Source organism: Melanaphis sacchari, unplaced genomic scaffold (genome assembly GCF_002803265.2).
Source record: "Melanaphis sacchari strain LSU unplaced genomic scaffold, SCAv2.0 Contig20_pilon_pilon, whole genome shotgun sequence".
Lineage (NCBI taxonomy): Eukaryota > Metazoa > Arthropoda > Insecta > Hemiptera > Aphididae > Melanaphis > Melanaphis sacchari.
Genome location: NW_020271042.1, coordinates 2,640,831 through 2,661,521, shown reverse-complemented (window position 1 = coordinate 2,661,521; position 20,691 = coordinate 2,640,831). Strand labels below are relative to the sequence as shown.

The following is a 20,691-nucleotide window of genomic DNA, read 5'->3' as shown; positions in this document are numbered from 1 at the left end:
CTTTCTTAATATAGGTTACCTATTCGTTTAAACGTAATTATGTAACATCGTAATCATCATATCGTTCGCTGAATGAATGGATCATAATATAATAATTATCTTATACCTAATCAGTCGAATTTTTTAGTATGGGTACGTCAATGTTAGATAAAAATCCGAGTATCAATGACAAAAGTGATTTTACGATACAAACAATCCATAATTCATAAATCTATCACAGAATCATAATATAATATTCATTTATATTTTGCTTCTCTTATGTTGGTCATCAGCCACACTTATTTAAATTATAACATGAGATAATAACTGTGTATAATTTTTTAATGATACAGTGATTTTTTTTTTAGAAATTTTTTAATAGTTAGGTACATTTATTTTTTATTTTATGCACATATAATATATTAATAGTTTTTACTCGTCATAACTTGTTCAGGTATGTATTATATTTTGATATTTTATAATAACACCAAAATGCAGAGGAAAAAAAATCAGAGAAACTTTCTTGATTAATGGGCAGAAAAAAAATATCATATTATATACACATGCATAAATACTATAGGGTTTCGAATGATACATATTAAATATAATTTCGGTGAAATAACGAAGTAGATACTAAAAAAAAAAAAAAACCGCTGGATCGTAAAATATACAATAAACAGACATTAAGGTTGAACGTTTAAAATTTTTTTCCGCATACACATTTATACACGTACGAGACTATTAAACTACAAATTGGTTTGGCAATTTAGAAACTTTAAACGTTCACATTACACATTTTTTTTTATCTGTATCACTTAAAAAAAGTCTATTAAAAACAAAGCACATTATTATATTTCTTATTCGAAATGGCGTTCTTTGTTGTACCACGTGACCGTAATATATTTCGTGTATGTCATCCGACGTTATTATCACGGCGGCAACGAAGTTTGTATTTAAAATTAAAAAAAAAATGTATTACACAATACCACGTATAGACAAAAATGGCATTGTTTTTTCACCACTGCGGTGGCGCAAATTTTATGTATATATATTATATATAGACGTATATACAATTGTCTTTTTAGTTTCATTGACCTAATATATTTACACGTTCAGCTATACTATCACATTTTATTTGGTCGATTCTTGTTTCTTATAATATAACGTTTTAAATTAAGTACCTATAAGGGTATACTTAATACAACACTAAATTATTTTTTTTAGTGAATATTTAAAAACAAATGTTGAATCACATGGATCGTATAATATATGTAAATTTGATTCAATTCTCTAAATTTTTTTTTAAATATTAGATAGCTTTTTGACTATGAATATTTAAATTTTATAACTAAATACGAGTATATATTATATTTTATAGTCACTAAAATCCATTAAAAAGTAATTCATTCAAAATCAAAAAAAAAAATGAACAAGAATAAAACGTTATTCTTAAATGTATGCGTGCTATACTAACATAAATATACGCACAACCAAAACAATACATTTTATTAAAGGTCGGCATTGTTGCCATCATTATATTATGTATTGTAAAATACTTTTATATCTATATAATTATTTATTGTCATAAATTCCTTCACCAACCAAAAATCATATGTGAATAATATATACTTTATCTTTAAATTATAATATATTTACAGTGTACACATTAGTAGGTACATTACACAGCTATATAGTCAAGCATTTTCTCTTTGAAAATTTGAAATATTTATCATTTTATATGTTTTGTTCATAGGCTTGTAAAAATATGAATTGCGCATAACGATAGCTGAAAATGAACAGATGCGTAAACTCATGTATATTATGTTGTGATTATAGGTTAAGTTAGCTTTTTCTAAATTTATTAAGACACCAAGTAAGCCTATATAAGTGACTTGCATATATATTAATTATCCTTAATATTATGATTGATAGGGCATGCGTTATTTATAAATCAATGAATAATTACAAATTTTCACTCAAAATCCGCAAATTATAACTAGTTACTTATGTAATAAATGAAAATAGATACATTTAAATTTATTTTATTTTTTTTTTGTTTAATTAATAAAAACTGACTAGTATGGGAATATATTTTTTTTTTTACAGTCAGTCTGTCGAGTTTCTAACATGACGTGTGCCATTGGATTGCTTTACTTACCTATCATAATTCCATGATAATTTGATGTCCTACAACATAACTACTAAGCTCGTAACCATAATTATTACATAAAAATTAGAACAATCACGAACATGGTACACAGGTGTAGTCTTTTCCCATGAATTTAAATTTGAAGTACAACATATTTTTGCAGCTAACTATACAAACGCTAAAAGCATAGGATAGACGAAATGTATCTGATGCCGTTGCTTATTAAATGTACGTTCGGTGTTTCTATATTATATTAGAATAAAATTATTATTCTATAATTCAATACGTAGAATGACCATATTACATAATATTTTGTATTTATTTAGGTGGAGTTTTCTTAATTTTGAAATCAGAAAATCAAGTCCTATCTTCCATCACTAATGTGTTGTATACACGTGCAGATAAATCGAATCCCACATATACGACTATTGCAGAAATCAAAATTTTATATTATATTCATATATGAATAATAAGATGTTACTTAGTCGGATATGGTAAGTACCGGCTCAACGAGTTTTAGAATTTTTGCTAATCCCCAAAATTCGTCAAAATAGGTTAGAACAATAAATTTAGCTCAATACTATTAATATAGTATCAAAATATGGTCCGGTTCACAAAGTTAAATCCGGTGACTCACTGGTTCTATCCGGGCCTACTGCAGTTATCGTAATATACTCCTCTAGGAAGTCGAAAACAATAAAAATATATTTAGAACAAACAACAACAGTTCACACCATTCGAGTGTGGTTATAGGCGGCTCCAGTAGTTGCTTCTTCAAATATTCTGCCATATTTTAATATTTTCTGTTGTTCATTGCCGTTTCCGTGACCAAATCAAACCATAGAAGAACCGCCGCAAAAAAAAAACTGTTAATTTTTTTTATAATTGCTCATTTTGACATTTCCGAGATTTTATTTCTTCTAAGAGACCTTTAAATAATTATAATGTCAAATGCACTCCTTTGGAGGAGTTCCCTCCATGACCTTTGAGCGCACAAAATTATACGCATACAGGAAAGGATGGAGGATTTTGATTTTTCTTCGTAAAAGAAAAAAAAAACTTTGAAATTTATAAATATAGGTACATTAGATTTATTTATGTATACTGTGTAGAACTTTATATTGCAAGCGTATTATATTATTATTTAAAATAAAATAAAGTTGCATTTAATAATGCAGACGTAGAAATCCGTACTTAGATATTATATATAATATATTTAGTGTGTTGTATAATGCACACAATTTTATACTCAGGAGTGTAATATTATAATATTATAAAGGTACGTAGTGTATAAAGAATAAATAACGAATCAAATAGCGTTTTCATTACATAATCTCGTGTATTTATTAAATTGTTTTTCTCATGTTAGGTATTTTTCTTTTAACAAATAAACCACGTCCTGAAAATAGGATAATTACAAAAAAAAACTTTTGTACAGGCTAAAAAAAAAATAATAATATATTTATATGTCTAACGTCTAATTTACAAATAGAATACTAACATTACGTGTGGTATCTAAAAATAAATATTACAAATACAATATAGTTATATATTTCATTCGTTTTAAAATGTTATTTCAAACAAAAAAAAAAAAAAAAATTAAACGATAACGAAAAAATGGGAAAATATGTCAGAGAATTAATTATTAAGGTGTATCACAGGCCGACCATTTTTTTATTGTTTGTAAAGAAAATAAAAATGTATTATCTAATGTATACTCGAGTGTATTTTCGTTTTTTTCCTCGAATGTTATCGAGTCTCTATCGTATAGACTTATTATCATTATTATTAATATTATTAGGCCTGTGAGTGATTATTTCGAACGAAACTCTCTCCCTCCCCTTGAACCCACTGTAAATGTTTTGCCCTATCGTAGGAAAAAAAATATAATATATATTATTTGTATAATATGTATGTTTAGCTCTTTGGCCCATTATCCAACCAGACTAGATAAAAATTACACAAATTAAACAGGCACACCTAATAAGTCGTAAATATGTATAATGATAAAATTATATAGGAATGTACACTTTTATGTATATATCATATTATTATGACGATAATGATGAAGATGACGACAATGAATCGAAAAAATGTAAATAATTTTTTTTTTGTTTTTTTTTTTTCTATTTTCTTTTTAACAATGACGTCTACGTTTGGTATCAGACGAAAAATAATTGTCGGTCAGAACACATCTAAAGTTAAAAACTGATTCCAATGAAAACAAAAAAAGGGTATAATTTTCATTTTTATACATATAAGGAACTTATACAGTATTTTCATACCCCTGACTGTTTTGTTATATAATTATTATTATTGTATTATATATACTGTAAAAGGGCTAGTCTTTTATTCATATAATTTATTTTTAAGATATTATATTCGTTCAGTCTTTACGCAGAAATCTATTATAATACAATATATTATTAAATATACCCTTGGAGAAAACGGTGGTTGGTATTTTTCTCAATTTATCGAAAAACAGCAAGTGGTTAATTTTTCGTGCGTTTTCTTCTTTTTATTTATTTTTTTAAAAATTTTATTATCACAATATTTCACAGCCAACACAACAAAAAGCGACACGCACGAACTAGAAGAAGAAAAAAAAATGGAATCATCATAGTATATTATTATAATATAATATTTGTACACGACGACGACGCACGTTCCTACCGTCGAGTCCGTGCGTCGTATTTAGAAAAAATAAATAATAAAAAAATAAGTGAACATATACAATATTAAACGTATACCTCTATTTTTCAAACGTCCGGTGGTTATGAGGAAGGGGTGTCCGCTAAAAACAAAATCTCACGTTTGACTACTATTTTACGCGGCGGACACATGACACCCCCGCCCCACACCGAGGTGGTAAGCCGGACGCTGTTTTCACTGCACGCGCATACATAATAACATACATAATATATTAAATATGATATAAAAATGTTTGCGTGTGTTAATTAATCATAATTATTGTTATAAATGTATAGTACGAACGATAATAACTATATAATATGATCACAACACATAACATTGTTTTGCGACGTGCAAGTAAAAACAGGTGAAACTTGAACGCTATTACAATATAATAAATATATATATATATATTTTTTTTGTTTTTGGTTAATGATATTATTATTATTATTATTATTATCGTCGTTATATTATATTATATTCTCGTCGCGGTCTACAACTATGCATAATATTTATGTTTGTGTACACGACACGCTAAACGCGCGCGTACATGACATATTACAATAATGATAACATATAATATAGGTATGTATATTGTTTATTTTACCGTACAACTCCAATACCTAATTATTATATTATATTTTTTTCGTAGATCTATTCGATCCGAACGCGGTTTTTTAAAAAAAAAAAAATTGTTAAACAGTCTAACTATCACAAAATATAATAAAAATATCATGTCAACTCCGATGCTCAAAACATGTACGTGGGCGTCAGGATGTTGTTGATAGGGTCAGTGATACGTCCCAACGTTTTCGTTGGTTTGCTACCGTACTCGTTGCGCAACACCGCTGCGATAGTACCGTTAAAACCCCATAGCTGTGGAGTTGGCGGTTCGTTTTGCCTCGACTTGTGGTACTCTTGATGTTGCTGTTGTTGTTGTTGTTGTTGTTGTTGTTGCTGTTGCTGATGATGGTGATGGTGATGGATGTGTTGTTGTTGTTGCTGCTGCTGCTGCTGCTGCTGGTGATGGTGGTGTTGCTGCTGCTGCTGCTGCTGCTGTTGCTGATGATGGAGATGTTGATGGTGTTGCTGTTGCTGCTGCTGTTGTTGATGGTGATGGAGGTGTTGTTGTTGTTGTAAATGAGATGTTTGTGGTAAGTGTTGTTGTTGTAGTTGTTGTTGTTGTTGTTGTTGTTGTTGGTGATGGTGGATATGGTGTTGCTGTGGTTGTTGTTGAGGCACCGATGGCGGTTGTTGGGCTTTGCGCTTTAATAATTTCGCCTGGCAGCAAGAACACCCTTTCGGCACTAAACATGGACAAAAAATAAAAAACGCCATCAGAACACGTTTTTTTTTCTTTACATTTTTTTTTTGTTTCGTTCTTTCTTTTAATTAAAACTATTTGATCCTTTTTTTAATTTCCCTTTACTTTTAATTATTTACTCGAACCTGAAGAAACCCCGACAATTTAATAAAAAGAAAACCCTTTATTATATTCATAAATGCGATACAATGTGATCAACGAAAACGAATAGGGAGGCAAGTTTTTTGTCATCAAAAAACTTCTTTTATACGTGCAGATGATTCAACAGCAAGAAAAGTTGACTTTTTAGTCATGAGAGGAAAGAGAAAGACTAACAATTTAAAATGAACAAAATTACGACAAATCTAAAGTAACGTAGCTTTTCTAGTCATGGAAAATTCGTGTGAGTATTTAAATCAAAAGATATTACATTAAATCAATGATTTTTTTATTTTAAATCCTGTTCAATGTGAATAATTATGTTCAAAAATATCAAAGTATCTGTAACCAAATAAATTAAATTACGTGACCAAATGTATTCGTTGAACATGTGCAGTGCGTGCGACTCTCAAAAACTGTCTATCGGTTTTATATTTCCAACATAACCCCTAACAATTCGTGATTTTAACATCAATTGATTTCACTCGACGGTACATTAAAAATTAACTATAATGACAAAAATAATTAATTTTAAATATGGCATCACATTAAAAATTATTAAATTGCAGTATATTATACGATTACCTGCATAATAGACTTGTATTAAAATTACAAAACTGTAGTGTTTTTTTTTTGATTTGAATAAAAAGTTTTTTTCAAACAACTAGAAAGAAAATATTTTCTCAAGACTATATACGAGATCTTAAGTTTTGTGTCCCTATAATATTTTAACCGTAAAAAAAGGAAAAAAAAAATGTCATCTGGAAATCATTCTTTTAAAACTTTTTTCGTGATTTAATTAAATCATAATATTATACATTATATATAGGTACATTAAACAAGCTGGCATACTGAATTATTCATATGCCCTTTTAAATTAAATATTTAAATATAACATTATTAACGTCCGACCGAACCATGATAATAATAATTATTATGCTCGTAAAAAATAGAATAACGCTGCAAAAATATAACTATTTATTATATTCAATCTTCATGATTATTAACTTATAGTACCGTTCTATTGTATAGATGTGTATAGGGGATGTCTACTATACTCATAAAATTCGTACTTAGAAAATTGTATTATTTTATAGACACGGAGAAATTATGTACTACTAAGAAAGCCTCAAGAGAGAAGAATGCATAATATTATATTATATAAACGGAAAAAAACATTTTAAAATAAACCAATTTGATGTTTTAATGCATAAAAATTCAGTGGCACTATTAAACCTATATATATATATATCAACTGATGTTTATCTATACGACACGGAAGAATAAGAAAACCAAGATGGTATAGCCAAGGGTAGGGAATAAGTACGAGAAAAAAACAATGTAAATGTAAATTTATCTTGGGAATATCGCAACAACAATAACCCGACATCATGGCACGTTTGGAAGAAAACGATGAGCTGCAGATGCATGACTTATATATGATTTCATAGACGTTTAATTGGCAAAAATACTCGATTTTTTTAATAGATGACGGCCGAGGTTGACCTATTTTCGTTCGTTTTACATTCATAATTATTCGTAATTAAAAATGTGTATAGTACATGTTTTTTGTTTACTACTTTACCTATGTTATAAATTTTAACAATATTATTTTATTTCGTAACGTTTAAATGGTGTAAACTAATTAAACATGAATCAAGCTTTGTACGTTTCTCCAGCCACCAGAAGTCAATAAATAACTTAACCGGTGCAAGAAAATACGACGTATACAATTAAATGTTTTACCATGAATATATTTTTAACGCAGGTAAAAAGTTTATCTAGTGAAAAACTGTTTTTCACTCAGTAGTATAGAAATTGTTGGTGTGATGGTTGCAGTTTATACTTTATAATTTATATACAAAAACGCGCACGCATAATCCAATATAACATAATATACACAATATCATACATGAACATTGAAACGACGGTCGCCCGTTTTAAAATTATCATTTTTCCGGTCCGACGGTTTATTGCCCTTTATATATATATATATATATATATATATATTTAACAATAATAATAATATACACACACACATTCCGCGGACCACATAAATAATATTGCTGTCCGCACGAATAAAGAAAAGACCTTACTCTCATACCTACCAGTAAAATAATAAATATAATATTATAATATATATTTGAGTGTATTGTATTCTTGTACAAATGTACTATGTGTGTGCGCGCGACTGTATACGAGTATTATAAATGTGTAACGATTGTAAATGATTGCAATAAATCGCTGGGCCGATGTCGTAGCTCGAAGTAAACCGGACCAGTGTGTATTCAAAAAGAAACGACGCACAAATAACCAATGGGGGTGGTGGATTTTGCGATGAAGGAATGAATAAGGAGGAAAAAATTGATCAACATTTTTGATAAAGGGCATGCATTATCAAACGCCTCTTTTGTCGATGTTCTTTCTTTCTTATTTTTACCATGGATCCGTGTTCTCAGTATGTGGTGCGTATGGTATACTCGTTCGAGTTTCGGAAAACCCACCGGGGGATTGGTGCAAAACGAAAAAGAAAATAAACATTTGAATATTATAAAAACACAGCTTTTGTATATATTACTATTCCATTATTATCATGAATGCGAATGCTTTCCAAGTAAAATAAATCGTATTTCATTATATACCCACGCACAACATTCGGAAATAAAAATATTTAAACACGTCTATTCACTGAAAAAATCGTATGCTATGAGACAGTGATAATAAATAATAATCATAAGGAACCGCACGTCCTCAGAGCAACATAATCGCATAATAATCATAATTTAAACAATTTAGATCGATCGTATCGATAAACGTTGGTCAATTGGGGCCGGCGAATAGCAAGAATAGGTTACCGGCAATCATAGAGTAATCGATAAATTTACTTATTATTATCTACTTTTAATATAAATATAATTTAAACATAGTGAAATTATTGTACGTTGATAGTACAACTGATATCATTGCCAAACATTTTTTTCCTTAATATTTTTATCTTCCCTCAGACCGTTCAACGAGAATTAAATAATTTAAAAAAAAAATGTTTGACAATACTGATAAATTATAAAAAAATCGAAAATTCTGTGAAATCATTTCGAGGAAGGTCATCAAGTCACGGATACGCACACAGTAATGTGGTCGGACCGCCACACATTCTTATATATTATGCGATAGACGTACTAACTGTGTGTCGGATTTCCGTCGTCGTCGTCGTCATGTAGGAACAGGAACTCTAAAGACAGCTATCGTAAGTCGGCCGACTGTTATAATGATATACGCACGTTTCCAATATAATATTGTGATATTAAAAGTATGAGCCATAGTATGTACCATCCCATACAATCACAGTGTGTATCTTTTTCAGTCTATTGTCGTATCAATGCAATAAAAACATGAATACTTATAATAGATTGTCTTTGATCAACCCAACCACCCTTCTCGCAAAAACTTAAAAAATATTTTGTAATAAATTACACGACAGACGAACGGGTGTGATATCAATTTTAATAAGACCCAATTTATGACGATGGACAGAACGCTGTTGCAGATGAAAAACTAATAAACGACCTAGACGACAGGATTGCGCAGTAAGGGGAATTCAAGCAAACGAGAGCGTGCGACAAAAATTAGGGTCAAATACGATTTATTATGTATAATATATATACCCAGTGTCGAGTACACTACATAGACACAGGGACGGTGTTATTTTTTCATTATTTCTTTCGTTGAAAGAACGAGTGCGGGAATATATTTTTTTGTCGACAAAATATAATATATGTCATCGTATGCGTAATTTGTGTGAAAAAAATGAAAACGTTTCACGCGCGACGTGAGATGGAAAAAATTAAAAACAAAAACTCTACAGACTACAGACGATTTTGACACCGTCTTTATCTTGCACATTCACGCACTCGTGAGCGTTCCGATAAAATGCGAATATGTGATTTAAATATTAATATTATATGAGCGTCTGCCGTCTAGGAACTAAATCCTGAGGCACAATTTTGTTTCCCGCACAACTTTATTCGTTATTACTTATTATATTATTATATTTTAAATTTTTATACACACATAGCAAAAATAAAATTTCGTTTTGATGGTCAATATGACGTATAGGTACGTGTATTATTTATGGTATAATGCGAAATACGAATTGTCGAACATGGCGGCAGAACGAATAGGAGGGAAAACCATTTGCAAATTATACGACGTGCCTTTACGCCGTTCTAAACGCATTACCGGAAAATCGGTTACTACAGCAGTAGATTTCATTGTAAACGTAAACTTTACTACTACGCGGCGATAAAAACGGACGCAGCGAATTTCCGGGATAAAAAACAAAATTCCGCTTACTACTGCGTATAATCATTTTATGGCTAGATAATAAAAAATTAAAATATATATAATAAAAAAAAAAAACGGCTGTTGGTCAAAATCGGTCTTCTTATCTATTCTCTGCGTAAATAAAACACAAGACAAAAAAAAAAAAACGCACTTCGCAGTTTATGCTGAGCCGGTTGCAGGTATACGTATATAATGATAATATAATAGGTAGGTAATGGGCTGAAAGTACGAAGAAAAAAATTTGTTCCTCACATCGCACACGCTATCGCGTTTACTCACACGACGCTCTCGTACCATTATTATTCTTTTTTCATATCTTATCATTTACCCGTCGCCTTTTTCGAAGACGATAAATTTCGACACGACTCCCCCGAGGCCCCCCGCCGCCAATTGTGTAACGTACACGAGGCTCGAGCGCATTGTCGTCGTACTACGGGACGCGAACGTATGCGAAGCCATTAACAACAACAAGTGACACACACACACACACACACACACACATTCTCACTCGCGAGTGTATATTTGAAAAGGATGACCAAATGTGTGTGCGAGTGTGTATGCCGTAATATCTGAATACAATGAGCGTATACACCGTATCCGTTTCAGCGGTCTGACACCATTGTGCGCGGAGTATCGGCGGCGGCTCGCACGTTATGCATGAGTCATGAGCAAAATTTCAATAGACATCACACGGTACACACAACACACATACTGTTGTTATTATTATTATTATTATCTTTTTTTTCTCGCAGACGTGTTAGAATAATATAATAATAACGACCACGTTGATGATGATAATTATTATGATGAAAAAAAAAAAAAAAAAAAATAATAAAAAACGATTATTATCATAATCATTAGACGTAGGTACTGCTGCAGCTGTTGCAGGGTCTACACGTCACGATAAACGAACAAAACTGCTGATACAAAAGTTCAGAAGACGCTATCGAGCCGAATTGGAAATTTCATTTCGCGTCGTCTTCGGACACCGCACACGGTGGTTCTGATTTCGTGAAAAGTATTATAAATATTTTGTAGAACTTTTAGTCGTTCAATTTTTTTTTTTTTTTACGATAATGATTATTATTATCGCAGTCATAATCGCTGTCGCCAACAGGCGAAATATCTCTGTCGGGACAACACACCTGTTATAATGACCGAGTAAGAACGTGCGCTAAACATTAATTAGTATTTAAATGTGCACACACTCTTGTGGCCAAAGACGGGCGATTTTTAGTAGCTGTTCAATTAGCCGAAAAAATATATATTGCCTCAACGTGTTTTTTTTTTATATGCACGCCGTACGGATACCAAATTCGTTTGTTATTAAGAACAAATTTCAGGCACAAGGTCGTTTGAAAGTTGATACGCCGAAACAAATCTACATATTAAATGTAAATTGGACAAGAAAGTTTATCGTTTCGTGATATTGTCTGTAGCGGTTCACGCGGGAGGTGGGGGAACTCTTTTAAAATGCCGTTTGGATTGTACAATAAAAAAAAAAAAAAATGAATATAAAATCGAAAGCGTTTGCACGATTTGTAGAATTTGGAAGGCTTATAAACCTTAGGCCATAATAATTTATCGGTGACGGCGACAGTGTTGTTATTGTAATTTATTAGCAAGGCCCCCAGGGACAAGGCTCTACATAACCACGGGTGAAAACAAAACAGAATTAAATGAAATACGCGAGTTGCGCTTGAAAAAAATATAAATAATAATAAAGCACATGTAATTAGTGTAAAGTGTTAAGTGAAGTCGGCACTGCTGTGATTTAATGTACTGCCTTAGTACTAGCTCTTTGACAAGGGGTGTTATTCCCGGAAAACTTTTCACGGAGGAATTTCTCTCGATTTCCGAAATGAAGTTATCCAACAAGAAATATAAAAATAATAATATTAAATACAGTCCGGGTTTCAAAGGGTATACGGTTTTTTCATTTTTAAACTCGCTCGGTGTGTAATTAACAAAGGTTTCTTCTTTAAACCCTCACCTAATACCTTTTTTTCTTTTTCTCTTTTTTGGACCTATAAATCAACGTTAATTACGGACGTAAATGTGATAAAAAAAACCCTGCTCTTTCCCGCCCCCTTTCGTGTACGGGGCTCGCGTTCTTTGTGCAAACGATGGGCCCCTGGCACCGGAGGAATACTAATTTTTTATTCGCCGACAATACGCTAAAAAATTGGTAGTTTTTTTTTGATAAACTTTTAAAATATTAAAATGTACAGGCGACACCACCCTCCGCTGACAGACATCCCACGTTCCACTGCCAAATTGTAAAAATGCAAAGCGAAACGGAATGTTTACTAGTAAAAAGTTATAGGTAGGAGGGAACGAGCCAAAAACGCGACGGGATGATATAATTGGTTTTTGTTTTCGATGTACACGCGTTTTATTCGATGAATAAATTAGAAATAAGAAAACTCGTAGGTATACGATTACATTCATTTACTGAACCAATTATTTTCTGCCTCAGATTACGATAAGACAAGCAGGCGCCGGCCGGACACCGTTATCATATTAAACATTTTTCATACCTATTTACCGTTTTTGTTTTTCGAAAAATTTGGTACAGTGATATGACAAAAATTCGAGTGGCCAAACACGTACGACGTCGAAATACGGATCAAATACAAGATTAAAACGTTGTCATTCGAGATTTTTTAGTTCTCAAACCGCGATAGAAAAAATAACGAACAAGCGCGTAAGAAAAAAAAAAAAACCGGAATTGATCGTTTGAAAAGAAAAGTATTCGAATACATCGTTACCGTAAACTATATAATACCTAAAATGACGAGGAAAAACGGTGACCGAAGGGAAGTGCAACAAAACAGTCCCTATTTGATATATCTTACATTGTCAGCCGAATTAAAAATTAAACTTTCAACATTTATATTCTATTCGAGAACCCTTAACCAACACAAACGGATCAGTGCCGTTCGCGTAACAATCGATTACAATATTACATCGAACAATAATTCGACGGCGTAGAGTATTTTCCTACACAACAAAACATTAAAATGCATATCACATTATGGTGTATAGGTGAGCGTAGAATCCGTCAACTAACCTGTCATGTGGGTTTTGTCGGTGGGCAAGGCAGCCGTCATCATCGGCGGTGGCAGACTGGCCTGCAGGTGCTGTTGGTACTGCCGCTGGACCATGTCCAGGGTGCGTTTGCCGTCGTGGTGCTGGTGCTCGGCGCTGGAGCCCAACGGGGGCCACTGGGACGCGCCGGCGGCGGCGGCCGCGGCACCGGTGACCATGCCGTAAACGCCGGCCGCGGTGGACGCGGTCACTCCGGGCGCGGGTCCGGCGTACGGTTTCGCGGGCGGTCCGTCGGCGGCGTTCGCGATGGCGGCCGACCTACCGCAGACGCCACCGACCGCGGCCGCGGCGACCGAGGGTCTGCTCCGACCGGACGATGCGGAAGCGGCGGCGGGCATGTTGTTGACGAACAAGCTGCGGGTCCGGCTCTCGGCCTTCCGGTAATACGACGGGTGTATCATGAGCAGCGGCTCGACCTTGCCACCCACCGGCGGCTTGGCCGAGCTGGGCATTTCGTACTCGACGCTGCAGTCGACGTGCAGGGGCACGTTGAAGTCCTTGACGCGGTACCCGGACGGCCCGGTACCGGACCCGGACGACCCGGACCTAGACGACGGCGATCCGCCCGCGGATCCTGCGGCCGCGGCCACCATCAGCGCGGACGGTACGCCGGCGGCGGCGGCCAGCGGGCTGGGGTACGACGACCCGTAGCCCGCGATCACCGCCTTGTTGTAACACGTAGTGGCGTTCAGAGCCATCGGGTGTGACGACGACGGCTGCGCGCGACAAACACACACGCCGAAGTTCGCCCTACGGCGACGACACACGCGCGCACGCGGTTAACAGCGATACTCCTTCTGGAGACACCGACGACGAGGAACACTGGCGACGGTCACTGCGAGCATCTGGCGCACGAAACTCGATTTAATAATAATACGAATACTGTAGACTTTAATAATTTCTTTATCACCAGATTTTATTTATTATTCTTTAAATAATTAACAATATTTTTTCTTAGATCACCAAAACAGAAAAAAAAAAATTTTAATAAACCAAATAATATTATATAAAAAAAAGAAATAATAATAACTAGTCACAATAATCAAAACAAATGGCTCAAGTGCTAGACGGTATTACTATGACGATCGACGACAAAAATATATAAAACAAAAACACGCACGAGTGACAACTAATAAACACGAGTGAACACAGTCGTACGGCGGTGCGTATACTAAACAACTTGACGTCGGACACCGGACTGACTGGTGACTGGTGCGCTCCTTTCAGACGTATGCGGCGAAACACTCACTGCTGGGGAGCGCGCGACCTGCCGGGCGATCGACGGTGGCGCGGTCTCGCGGCGTTTTCTTCGTCAGACGTCCGCGCGTGAAACATTTTTTCGGTATAATAATGATAGTAATTTCCGTTACTATTTTTCTTCTTATTATTATTGTTGTTGTTGTTGTTATTGTCGTTGTGTTATCATTGTCGTCGTTATTATCACTATCGCTTAACGATCCGCGACGGCTAGACGAGAGGGATGTCGTTAAAGGACGCAAGACGATTTTTTTCCTAGAATGTTATCGTTGTAGTTACTGAATAAATTTTAATTTTTTTTTCATTTTTCCATTGAGAATTTACCCGTCGAAACCAAATCAATTGGCGATGATTCGACGTAAGGACGCGGCGTTGACGTTACCTCTTTTCATTTTATTTCTTCGCCGTACCGAATATCACAAAATTATACACATAATAATATTGTGATAATCGGTAAACGCAGTTTAATTTTTCTTCTATTTTTCACTCCTCTCCGCCCTGTTACCAATCAGACGCATAATATAAGAAAAACAAATCGCTCACAGTGACGCATCATCGACAACCCGTAGAAATCAGTTTTCTTAGACGTCGCGCGCGTATTACATTGTATTTCGCGTTTTAAACGAAAACCATGCTATACGCCTATATTATTATTATAATCTCTGACCGTCGTTATTTTAATTGTTTCTGGTAGAAGCGTTTCGTTTTTTTTTTTCAATTTTTTTTTCACGGTGATTGATTATTACGCAAATGCATTGTTTTACGACTTTCTCGCCTCGTGGTTCCTCTTCGAGTTTTTTTTCATATTTTTTCTTTGGTCAATTTGCGTGACCCAGTATACCATTATAATAACAATAAAATATAGTTTATTTATAAATAGCTACACAGAGTTCCCATAATATTATAATGCGGTGCACAAGTAGTGCTAATAAACGACATGGCCATTGTTCGTAAATTTAACGCTGACGAATATGAATATCTATTATCTGCAACCATTTTTGTAATACAAATTACAGTTTATAGGTTCTCATCGTCTGTATTGTGTATTATCTAAATAATTTAGAATATCTTTTATCTATATACTTAAATAAAATGGTTGCCTAAAATAAATTATCTTTATAATTTTTTAATATATTTTTTTTTTGTATATCATAGGTATTAATTTTTCTAAGCATTATATTGGGTAGATATAGCCTATTTATTCAATTTGATTGTCATGTGCGTTAATATTTATTTATTACTTATGTTTTACTGATTTACTGTATAGTTATTTTCTTAAAGTATATATTGTTTATTTATTCCCTTGAAACCCAAATAAAAATAATTTTATTTAAAATATTTAGTTCAAATTTAAACTTCTAAAACTCATATTATTACATTTTTAACAAAAAAGCTATTTTACTAGCGTGAGTTTTATATTAATATCATTTTTTCTTTTATCTATTTAATATTTTAAGCATTATCGACATAATCTTATATTCAGATAAGTTTTTGAATTATTTTTGTTCAACACTACTCGTCACTTAATAAGTATATAATAATTAACTGAATATATTGTGTAGTTCTAAAGAACACTCTATAGTTTAATATATTGATACGTATATAAAATAATAATATAAAAGTTCAATATCTAGTGACCATTTTAATACTATTTTATATATACACAACAAAATCTTACAATAATATAATATTAATAAAAACGTTTATGGTTTAATAATAATTGTATTCGATAAACCACCTTCATATATGTATAGTATTGTATACCTAATATAATATATAATATTATAAATTGTAATATGTTTGACATTATGACACTTTCGTGCGTAATCCCTATGTAAATGTATTATACACGGCTTTGTAAGTAAATTTGTGTATATGACTGTATTTATTAATATGACTATGTTATTATACGTTTTATTTCTATATAATTAAATGGTGTAAGCTACAAAATATTGACTACATTTGATATATCCGACGATTTTTGCAAATATATCTTTACAGGTGAAAATATGATGTTGTTTTTTCAAAATTGCCATAATTTTATTTTATAATATCTGTGTAATATTGCTTCAGAGGCATCGTACGTATTTTGTTATGACGAGTATCCACTTTCAATATTTTCCTGAAATTAAATTTTGCATCGAAACGTATATTTACTGCGTGGCTTATACACACGAAACATAACTTACTGATGGGACATATTATTAGTATTTATTATATATATATATTAACGTAATAGGTACTTTAAAATTGATTAACATAAGTACTTATCCTATATTTAAATTATAAAAAAAAAATTTAGGGCACTAGTCACTTAGTCCTAAGTTTTTACATTGTAATAAAAATTAATCACAACAAATACGGCATGAGAAAGCCTATGACTGGTGCATTAACATGGATTACCGGGGCCAGATTTACCTAAAAGACGCTCCTGGACAAATAAAGAATAAACGCTCTTATTTCTATTTTTAAAAAAAAAAAACTGAAATAAGAGCTAAGAGCCCCCTCCAATTTATTTACCAATCTTTATGTCTATACAAAAATATATAATGAATTAATTTAAAAATATATTATTTTTTTGTGACTGATGATGTAGATATACAACAGGGTTGCTTTATTTAATTGTAATATTTTTGATAGATTAAAAAATTATTAAGCTTTTTCATTTTTCTTTTACATCATTATGTTTATGATCTTTTTCTTTCTATAATTTTCACTATTTAATTTACTATACAACATCATTGATGCAAAATTAGAAAAATATTATTCTTAAAGAATTTAATACATAACTATAGTTAACAGACTACAGAGCAATAAACATAACCAGTGTTGAAAATATAAAACATAATGATAATTGATAATATATCATGTATAATATAATTATGATGAACAGGTGGACTAATTTAATAAGGACAGTATTTGTTTTTGGATACATGTCCTACTGTTCTAGGAAAATAATTGAAATAAATTTTAAATTATTTAATGGTTATAAATAGAGTAGTATTTAATATTTTGATCAATTTAAACTTAGACATTTTACTCTAGCTGTATTGATAAATGAATTATAAAAAATAAATATTTAAATTTATGATATAATATGTATTATTTTAAACTGATTTTGACTAGAGACAACGCGTAATAAATTATCTGTTAATTAATGCAATGTAAAGTTACATATACTTGATATACTATTCAGAATAAACATACCTAACAGTACCATATAAATTATGTTATTCTGTATGACAATGTTCCACCGTCAAAAGAATCAAAATCCTTTAAATTATTGTTATCAGGGTAAATAAAATGTGATCATCAAACATTGGTAGTTTAAATTATAATGATTAAACAGACATATTTTTAATTAACTCGATTAAATTCAATATTGAAATGTGAATAATTGATAATTTAATTAAGCCATCAAATTAGTAGGAAAATACTTTGTTTTAATAAGTGAAAACAACAAATAATAATATTGTTAAAAGTATTAAATGTATCAACTATTTGTTTTTACTATAGTTATACATAATTTTATTTGTGTACCTACTGTTATTTAGGTATGCTTCAATATATTGATTTATTTTAATCTACACGCCAAAGACTTTATATAAGACTTTAAACGATAAAAAATTATAGTTTATAAAAATCAAATCAGTTACCATTTTTACGCTACGTCGATATCTAATAGAAAGCATAATAATAAAAATATGAGTTTTGCTAAAACACAAATATCCATAGGGATAGAACCCGGTCGGCCTATTGTCGACCACAATAACGATATCACGGGACATTCCTAAATGTCATTTAAGGGTTGATTGTTTATCGACTATCGTTAGCTGTCATTAATAATATATAATTACAGTTCGTATACCGTATGAAAGGTTTTTTTTTTTAAATTGATGTACAGATGTGTCGTTTTTCAATTGTTCTGAAAAATGTACATTCATCTATAAAATGGTTGACAGTTCCATAATTTAAAAATCCAAATAAATCCAGTCGTATTAATATTGATTTATTGTGTCATACAAATGCCACGCGGTCGCAAACATTATTTTTCTTAAATAATTTCAGTACACTCAAAAAAAATATATATATATATATATTACGCGTTGTATATGACGCATATTATAATTTGTAAATAATACAATATAGGCATATTATTAATTTAAAATTACTATGTATATTTTTTTGATATTGAATAGATCATTTGATATTATAATAATATGATATCTACTGTTGTGGGTATGATTTTATCCTTTAAAAAAAGATAAAGTACATTAGGATCAATTGAAAAAGTAAGTCATATCAAATAATTACTACCCGTTTATACCAATAAACAGTTAATTTATAATATTAATTAATCTACTTTTTATTTTTTTGGCTATTCACTTATTCCTAGTTATTTAATAGTATTATTGTGCTACTGGTGTTTGTAGTAGTAAAATTGAAACAACAAATTATTACAATTTGTTATACTCTACTTGAGGCCTATAACTGGGTTATACATACTACTCTATCAAAGTATTTAAGAATTTTACATTAAGTGGTATAAGTGCATACCATTATCTTTGACTTAAAGTCTAAAACGTAATATTTTTACACTCTATATATAAATTGCATACTGTCATATTATTATTATTATTATTATACGCATAGTAGAAAATTGAACAATATAATGTATACACAATTGAAACTTTTTTGTAGATTGGTGCAAATTATTAAATATTATTTGAATGTTATACGAAGTTATAAACTTACATAAGTTAACTCAAAGATACATTTACTAATAATCATTTTCTTTCAATTTGCAGTAAAGTATGAATTAAAATATATTAATTATTTTAGAGTGTTGTAAACCAAACATATCTTTTTATTGATAATAGTATATTTTGCAACCATGCCCAAAGGGGGTATCAGGAGAACTACGGAAATCGTATATCCACAAGAATCTATTCTTTCCTAGATAATTATAAATAGTATAATATATGTATTAGATCCTATTCAATCAAATTACAACGTCCTATACTGGCTATACTCTGAGCGCTTTTCAACCCGCTGATAGAGTACTCTACTCAATTAGCTGATGATACTACCGTTAGTTACAAATTCACAATAACCAATATCTAACGTAATAATAATACTACAGATCTAATATACAGTATCTGTATTATAGTTACATATAGTTATATAATATATAAATAATAATGATATGCACTACAAAGCGATGATGATGCACAATAATTGAACAATACGTTTACCTACGTCAAATAACTATAATTAAGGTTTTATTTGGACCTTTTATTATGGACTATATTATGCATAATATAGGCTAATGAACTACAATAAATTCAAAATAGCTTAAAATCGTAAAGAATTATATTACTTGGAATAATAACGAACCTGCAGGATGACTGACCGTGAAAGGACGTGGTTGAAAATTTGGAACCGATATTTTTATCAACACAATCTAGAATGTGATTGTATAATCGCATAGTTTGACACACTGCCGTCTGTCGACCATATTTGCTGGTGTTTAAAGTGAGCAAGTAACGCGATATTTTTCATCAGCAAATATTATATAAATAAATAATATGTATTGTATTTGATTGACAACTATACTTTATTTTTTTTTCGTCTAGATATACATCGGTGTTGACACGTTGAGTAGTGTAGTAGTGAATCACAATTTCTCACTTAGGTA

At 31.6% G+C, this 20,691-nt stretch overlaps 1 protein-coding gene across 1 annotated transcript; it reads right to left on the bottom strand.

Moving 5' to 3' along the window:
* Positions 1-4,624: 4,624 nt before the first annotated feature.
* LOC112593809 (atrophin-1-like) lies at positions 4,625-14,670 on the bottom strand. The gene is made up of 2 exons (XM_025338365.1): positions 13,699-14,670; positions 4,625-6,126 (listed from the first exon to the last, which is right to left on the bottom strand). Exons 1-2 carry the CDS (start codon positions 14,432-14,434, stop codon positions 5,570-5,572), a joined length of 1,293 nt encoding a protein of 430 aa, XP_025194150.1. The 5' UTR covers positions 14,435-14,670; the 3' UTR covers positions 4,625-5,569.
* Positions 14,671-20,691: the final 6,021 nt, after the last annotated feature.

Bases quoted from the DNA above. Each gene is read 5' to 3' on its own strand.
- LOC112593809 (XM_025338365.1), bottom strand. From the start codon at position 14,434: ATGGCTCTGAACGCCACTACGTGTTACAACAAGGCGGTGATCGCGGGC. The intron at 6,127-13,698 runs GTTAGTTGACGG...GTCCATGTTTAG, and splicing joins CGACAAAACCCACATGACAG to TGCCGAAAGGGTGTTCTTGC.